The 7,776-nt window shown below is 43.3% G+C and overlaps 1 protein-coding gene across 2 annotated transcripts in view; it reads right to left on the reverse strand.

Annotated features, from left to right (window-relative positions):
* The window catches only part of LOC118414265 (serine/threonine-protein kinase SIK2-like), a 22,117-nt gene extending 15,188 nt beyond the window's left edge, over nt 1–6,929 (reverse strand). For both annotated transcript variants that reach the window (XM_035818198.1, XM_035818190.1), the window contains exons 1-3: nt 6,466–6,929; nt 6,027–6,143; nt 4,170–4,233 (exon numbers count right to left, since the gene is read on the reverse strand). In XM_035818198.1, the coding sequence (XP_035674091.1) occupies nt 4,170–4,233; nt 6,027–6,143; nt 6,466–6,588 (304 nt within the window). In that variant the 5' untranslated portion in view covers nt 6,589–6,929. The remainder of the gene's footprint in view (nt 1–4,169; nt 4,234–6,026; nt 6,144–6,465) is intronic.
* Between the last annotated feature and the right edge of the window lie 847 nt (nt 6,930–7,776).

Below are 7,776 nucleotides of genomic sequence, written 5' to 3' on the forward strand. Positions count from 1 at the left end.
GAGTAAGGGGTCGGCCTAGTTTCTTCGTCTTTAAACTCATCTTGTATGTGATTTTAAATGTGTTGCGTTTATATGTCAATAAAGATGATGTCAACCCCCATGAGAAGTCTGCACATAAAGTCGTACCAACGTGGCAGAATCAGGAGCACCGCAACATTTGCGTTGTTGGTACAACATCAAGTTCAGTGTCGTACCATAACCAACAAGTTATTTTCTTAACCTTTCAAAATTCGAGGACCGTAACTCTGCTCAGTCACCTGTGGCTAATAAAGCGAGCCTGTCACACAGTGGTACCTTACTGAGGACAGTCATGGGATCTTTCACATAAACCCTCTTGATCAAACTTATAAAATAAATCCGTTCTGATATTTACACATGTTCAGGGGTAGACATTTTGACAGTTCAAATGGCTTGTTTCCAACCAAGGTGGTAGGGTGGTCTTGTGCTTTAAGATTGTCGACTTAGAATCTAGAGGTTCTGGGTTAGAATCCCTAGCAGGCTGCAATCTTATGCCCTTAACACTGTCTTATTGTCTCACTTGACTCAGTAATGTGTTTGAGGATAGTGACCAGTGACCACACTTGATAAAAGGAGTAGGGGTCCTTCCCAGTGTGAGTGAATCAAACCTTCAGTCCAGTCTTACATAGCTTGTACTTACTACATACGAACTGATATGTTACAACTAAAGGTTGTTGACCCGTTATTGAAATCAAACAAGCGAAAGGTAACAGCATGGGAGTGTGTTGGCCCATCCCCTTACAATATGTACATTTCCACCCGTTTTGTTCCATTTATTCCACCTTGCCAAGTATACAATGTACCTGTACAGGATTAAGATATACCTCATAATTACATGGGGTCACATGTCTAAAGGGGATTTGTTTCAGGCAACTAAATGTACAGTTTTTCCACAAACCATCTTTGGATAGCAGTTGCTAGCTACTGTAAACTTGTATGATAGAAAGAAAGTAAAAACTTTGGAGAGTAAGCTTTTAGGACAAAGCCCATTTGTAAACTCGAGCAACTATATGTTGTCAGCCTTGTTCTCTTGATTAATCACACAATTTCAGCCTAGCAAATCTACTCTCAGTGGAACTTTAAAAATGAAGCACAGAAAGCGCATACACAGTCAGTAACAACAAACAGCTTACTGAGGTACTTGGGCCAGCAAACCCTGGTCAGGTTTAGTGTTTGTTCAGCAAGACTAGGATATGTTTATCAACCTCCCCCCAGCTCTGCCACACATCACTGCCTCTCTGAGCAAGGGCACTCCAGAGCCTGCCTTTCCAAGCAGGACCTTTCTCCTGCTCCAACCAACCTTGGGTAAATAAGGTGTTGGTTTGCCATGCTTCTCACGAGTAGGAGGCAGCCAAAAGGGCAAATGGGAGGTAAATAAAAAAGTACAAGTCAAAGTTATGATATACACTGATTGTCTGTACCTTGGCACCATCCGGGCAAACACTAAAATCATTTTTCTATTTTTCCTTCAAACAGCATCGGAAACATAACCGTCTTGGCCACAATTATATAGTATGCAAATCATCTGGTCCAAGACAGCATAGCAGCAGTGTCATGTCTATGCAACATACTTGACGTTGCAGTCCTGTTCGCATTTGACAAGCCAACTGCAACAGATTTTAGTATGTGGACACACCTTTTTGGCTCATATGAAGAGATATCTATCAGTTATCACATTTCAACCCAGAGCCACTGTTACTGTTCCAAGTCAAGCCATTACCACTTTAATAACTGATGTCTGGTTTCCCCGGAAGAAAGCCCTGTACAAGCTGCCGCTATTCATCATTGCAACTTCAAAGCAGGTTTTTATGAAGTGCCATATCTGCACTGGAGCCCCCTCCATCTTATGCTCCTTGCTGATTGATGAAGGAAGTAACGTCAGGATGATAGAGAGAGAAACCCTTATTCAAATTCAGGGAAGCACTTGAAAACGTCCCCCGGCAGCCCGCATCAGGAGCTTCTGTGTGCTCCCATTTCCCCCATTATCAGCCCCAAACAATCTCACGACTCCAGCATTCGCAGAGCCTGCGAGCCTTTGTGCGGAGAACGCTCCATGAGACGATGGCATTCATGAACATCAATCAAACCCACCACCGCTGGATGCAACGGAGGAGGCTTTGGACGTATCGACTGCCAATGTTCTCCTCCGCCAACTACACATGTATATGTGGGGATATCGCATGCACACAGCCATGTCAACATGAGGGGAAGGCCAAGGTGCAATTGTCTGATACATAATGCCTGCAGGTTTAAATCACCCACCACTACTCCTCCACTTCCTGAGAAGCAAAATGTGTTACACTTAACCTTTTCTGACTGTAACTAGTTACCAGATTCTGGCAAGAATCAGGGTCCAATCTAAAATAGGTCAAATGCAGTTTCTAAACCCATTTGTAGATCGAAGCGATGGACAGTATTATAGCTAGATGCAGATAAATTTTCAAGAAATTTCAGCTTCAGAAAAAAATGGCCCCTTGATTTAGGCTCATGAAAAGTAAAAAAGAATGTTTGAATGTAGATCAAATGAAACAAAGTCCAAAGCCTTAAGGGGATATGCAACTTTTAACACAGATTCACTTGCTGTCCTACAATCTCAAAACCATTTTCTAAAGGAAAAATAATCGTGCAGCAACTTAAACAAACAAAAGAAATTTGTTTTTAAAAAGGTAGAGAGAAATTGGCAGTTTGCCTCAACATGCCTCCATATTTCTACACATTTTGGATGACAAAATGTCTATGAGATGAGGTCAACATTTATCAGTTTTCGATTAATTCATTTTGAGTTTCATCATTTATATAATGGCTGTCTAAATTGGTCTAAACTAGTCTAACACCAGTGCCTCCAGAAAGCTGAACAAGGATGTCCCTTCAATCATGCCATAGACACCGTCACTCCAATCCAATTATCCCATACAACATCTGCTCAAATTATGTACACAGCTTTTAACAGGGCATTTATTGCTTACACGCTGCTATGCTATCAGCATCAGCCTGCATTTCAAGGATATTGCTTTCCACCCACTTAAATTCTTTCAATATTGCCCTCTACATCTTCCAAGAAAACACCATAGAATTCCAGGAATTATTTCATATACAAACATGTCTACCAGTTTCAATGACTAATCAATTTGTGCATTGTACATCATGCACAAAATACCTTTTTTCATACCTGCAATTTGTAAAGGTAATTTACAATATTACTTACACCAGACATATCTGCAATAGCCTGCATATGCAGGTGGTGTTTTGAGCTCTTGAAATTTATGCTGCACATGCTACACACCAGCCACTATAGTAAAGGTTTGAACATGTTTAACTGTAACCCATACCTAGTTTGAATGGAAAAATAAGTCATTACTTAAGAGGTAAAAGGAAGCCAGCACAGGGCCTATTGCTGTCACCCAACTGGGTTCCCTTAGGAAAGACACATAAATGAAAAGTGCTTAGCTTCAATGAAATATGTGCAGCTGGTCCATTTGCTGCTGAATGGGAATTATGGTTTCCATTTGAGGAAAAGATTACAGGGAATTCTGTTTGAAAGGTGAAAGGAATGGATCCATGCAGGGTGCATTTAAGATGCCGGTAAGCCTGGGTCTAATAATCCTACTGTGTAAAGGACGCCGAACTATCACAAAGTACATCTGGACAAATTCGCAGGGCTTAATGATATGCACACATATTTAATGCACATTACGTCACCTTCCCGAAGACTACAGGGCCTGATTTACAGTCAGTACCATGTCCTTGTTTCACATACCTCCACGCGGGCAGTAAAACTGACTAGACATGTTGACAGGACTGTAAAGTGAAATGATTATCCAGCTGCTAAGGCCTTTGTGGCGAAGGGGAATGGGGCAAACTCTTGCAGTTAGCGTTATCAGCTCCTAAACACCTGCGGAGATTTCCCTGCCTCATATTTCAAGACGAAGACAAGGTTCCAGAGCCACAAATCATTTCCAAGCAAAACAAAATACTGAAATATGACACTAACATAGTTTTTCTTCCCTGACACGAATTAGATCTCGCAAAGTAATTTGAAATTTCCATATCAGTTTTAGGCACTAATGGTCACTATTTATAGTTTACTTTGCTCGCCATATCGTGCCCAAGATTTCCCAGTCTCCTTGTATCACATGTTTGAGGGTACTTACCAAATATTTCCCCATTGCTGGCATACTCCGTGACAAGGTAGATCATGTCTTTTGTCTCCATCACCTAAGAAAGGTAAACAAACAGGCTTAGAGCCAATCGATTCCAAGCCACTCTGGATATTTTGTCACGTATGGCAGATGAAGCCTACTTTCTTCAGGCATGGGTAACAGCCAGTCAAAACAACAACAGTTCTAAAGCTATATGTACATGTACAACCTGGGTTTCTGCTTAGGGGGAAATTAATCAACAAAATATCCCACCAGGAAAAATCAATTGTTCTGTAACGTAAAAGAGAGACTGGTATAAATAGGAAAATTTGGACACTTCACATTATTTCTCTCAAATACGTCAATATTGCTTTGATGCAAAGTGTGTACCAAAAATGCCTGTGGTAGCTATGATAACTGTAGAACCTATATCACTCATCTATACTTGCATGCAGTACATATTGGAGGGAAGAGCCACAGGCCCACAGGAGCAGGCATAATGTATGCATCATTCTTGTAAACTGGTGATGTCATTGCTCGCTGGTATGGATTTTACATGACGGAGAAAAGAATGTCATTTCTGCGGCATTGTTACAGGCATAATTCTACGATTCACTTGTATGCCCATGATACCCCCATGATCCAGTACTTCTAACAGAATCACAACTTCCCTGAGGGCCAGCAAGGGGGTAGGGGGTGGTAAGGGGGATGAAAATACTAGAGTCAGTTGTACCACTTATATGCATTACACTGAATTCAGGAAGTCATTCATGCAAAATGTGACCATCTCACTACAATTTTTTTGAAATGTTAAAGCTAAAACTACCTACAGATTATCTTAAATTAGAATAGCTTGCCTTCACGAAATCAAAAGGGGCATGCAAACCTCCCCCCCCCCCCTCACATGGTCAACAGAGTTCCCTTGAAATATAAAATACTCACCGCTATGCTTTAACCTTTACGTCAGATGTTATAAAAGATAACAGGAAAGCAAACTGGCACTAGCCGTTGGGGCAAACCTATAACCATTAAACTTATGTACATGGTGTGGGTGGGTGTGATTCAGTACAAACAAATTGACTGGACAATAGCTTCTATGGGTTAGTATGAGTCATGCATGCCCCCACGCGCACACACACACGAACATACACACTACATCATGAGTAACCCCCTCAGCAAGGTAAAGTACTCTCTAAGCAGAGGTGTGGCTCCAGCTGTTTTTCACATGTTTCAGACGCTTTTGTCTGGCTGTCTATTTTTTCCTGTTTGTTCAGAAGACATGAAGAAAACAGGAAAAATAGATCAAAGCCTGACAAACACGCTTAAAACACCTCAACAAAAACATGTGAAACTCACCTCTGCTTTGAGAGTAGGTACCTATTTACTTAGACAATGATTACACTATGACTGTATATCACACTTTTCTTTGTTACGTTCAAATCAAGCTGGCAATTTTCAGTGTCAGTTTTAGTAAGCAATTTTTTTTTGAATGTGTCAAAACTTGCCCTTGACCTTTCTCTGTACGATAATATAAAAGAGGCAATAATTGTCCCCTGATTGCTAAGTGGTCTGTAGGTTGAACTTAAGACAAACAGGCCTGTTTTGTCCCTTGGCAATGTTTACCTATCCACTCTATCTTAGTCCAACATGATTTGATCTTGCGGTCTTTGACCGGACGAAATATATTCTGTGTATTAGAGAGTGTATCTGGCTGGGGTGGGAATCTTGGCGTGAGCAGCATCACGCAACGGCTGGTGTTAAGGTTTCACCACCAGACAATGGTGGCCATGTACACGTGTCCAACTCTTGGACACACAATAGACCTTTAAATCGTAGCTTACAGATAATTGGCAGAGGATGTCACTGTACCTGGTACAGCTTGATGATGTTAGGATGGTTGAGAAGCTTCATAATCTGCACCTCTCTGTACACCTTCTCAAGATTGGCGTCATCGAGCTGAGTCTTGTCGATGATTTTGATGGCAACCTACAAGGAGACATCGTGCATTGGCACATGACGTTTACACCGCCCGGGTTTTCATTCGCAACAAAGCAAAGCGAGCACTACATAACTATAATATCATTTGTAGCGGACAGGAAACCTGCAGAGAATCTACCGAAGTACAAATTTCTGGCAATGAGTATACTCGCCTAGAATATTTGCCAGTGTTGACGCTTATGCAATTTTACATACACGCACGGCTGCGGGAGCGGGTTCGCCTTGTGCACCCCTCTCCACCGCCACCACTACTAGCGAGCGCACGGCGCTAGCCGTACCGAGCCGATACGAGCTCATGAGGACAACTTACCTCCGATTTAGTGACCCGATGTTTGGCCAGTTTGACGACGGCAAAGTTCCCCTTGCCTATGGTCTTCTCGATGTCGTAGAAGCCAACGCGAATCTGGCCTCTACCTCTCTCCGCCATGACCATGGTCTCGGCGTGCGGCGCTCTCCCTCCCCACAAAGTGTTTTTCTTTTCTTCCGTGTGGTTTCCGCAGGGCTCGGACACGGCGCTCTCAGCAGCGCTGCACAGCTAGCTGGTGGGATTCTATCGTCCGTACAGGCGACATTTTAGTCTCTTCAGGCCCTGAGAAAAGTGAGAGGACAGTGGAGGGGTAAACAACACCGAGAGCTGGGCTGTCCGCCAGCGCGGAGCTCTGGTCTCCCACCCCGACGTGATGTATTGAGTAGTGCGGCAGCTGCGTGAGCGCTCCCGGTTCCCCTTTGCTGGGCAGGCAGGCTGGGGACGACGTCAGTGCGATGACGTCAAGCCGGGTATTATCTCTTAAGGGGCGGGGCTCCCGCAGAGCTGTCTGAATTAGTCGGCATGGCAACAAGCCAGTGATGACGCAAACAGCATGGCCGGCTTCTGCCAGTCACCAGAGTAAGAGGCATGGCAGAGGTATAGCCTCCGTAGCAGACTCTGAGCGTCGGGCTTTCTTTTTCCTGATGGAATATCGATTCTAGTGCAATAGGTTTCTAATGCACTCGGTGTCCTGTGGCCGGCCTCTCTTGCTTGGAAGCGCAGGCTGTGACGAGACTTGTTTTCTTTTTTCTTTTTCTTTTTTTTTGATGGTATATAATTTCTTTTGCACACGGTTTCAATCATTGCATTCGGATCGGGGTTCATATCTACAACGGAAAAACAAAACTTGTATGCCATCCTTAATTTGCTTTAAAAAAAGCAAGATTCGTACAGCCTGCTATAAAGGATGCTAGAAGTTACAATCCGAGTTCAATAGAAACCGAATCAGTGTAATAGAACATACATGCCATTATTAAAAAAAGTCTAGACTCGAAGAGCCTGCTATGGAGGCTGGTAACTTGGCTAAGGAGGCCATCGACCTATAGCATGCTCTACGAGACCCGGCCGCACGAAAAAGAGTACAATAGAAACCGAGTGCAGAAGATGCAGAACTGATACTGGATATGCAAATAAAACAATAGGTGACACGTGGAGCCTGCACGTAGAGGCTATGGCGGCTGCGGCGGAGTATACATATGTACGCGCGTGTACACCGTGATTCAGACAGCCCAGAGCCGTCATGTTGTATTTGCTCGCTCCGCACTTGTGTTTGCTTTAAAGACATAGATCGGGCGAGCTCTATGGAATGCCGAT

This window comes from Branchiostoma floridae, chromosome 1 (assembly GCF_000003815.2).
Source record: "Branchiostoma floridae strain S238N-H82 chromosome 1, Bfl_VNyyK, whole genome shotgun sequence".
Classification (NCBI taxonomy): Eukaryota; Metazoa; Chordata; class Leptocardii; order Amphioxiformes; family Branchiostomatidae; genus Branchiostoma; species Branchiostoma floridae.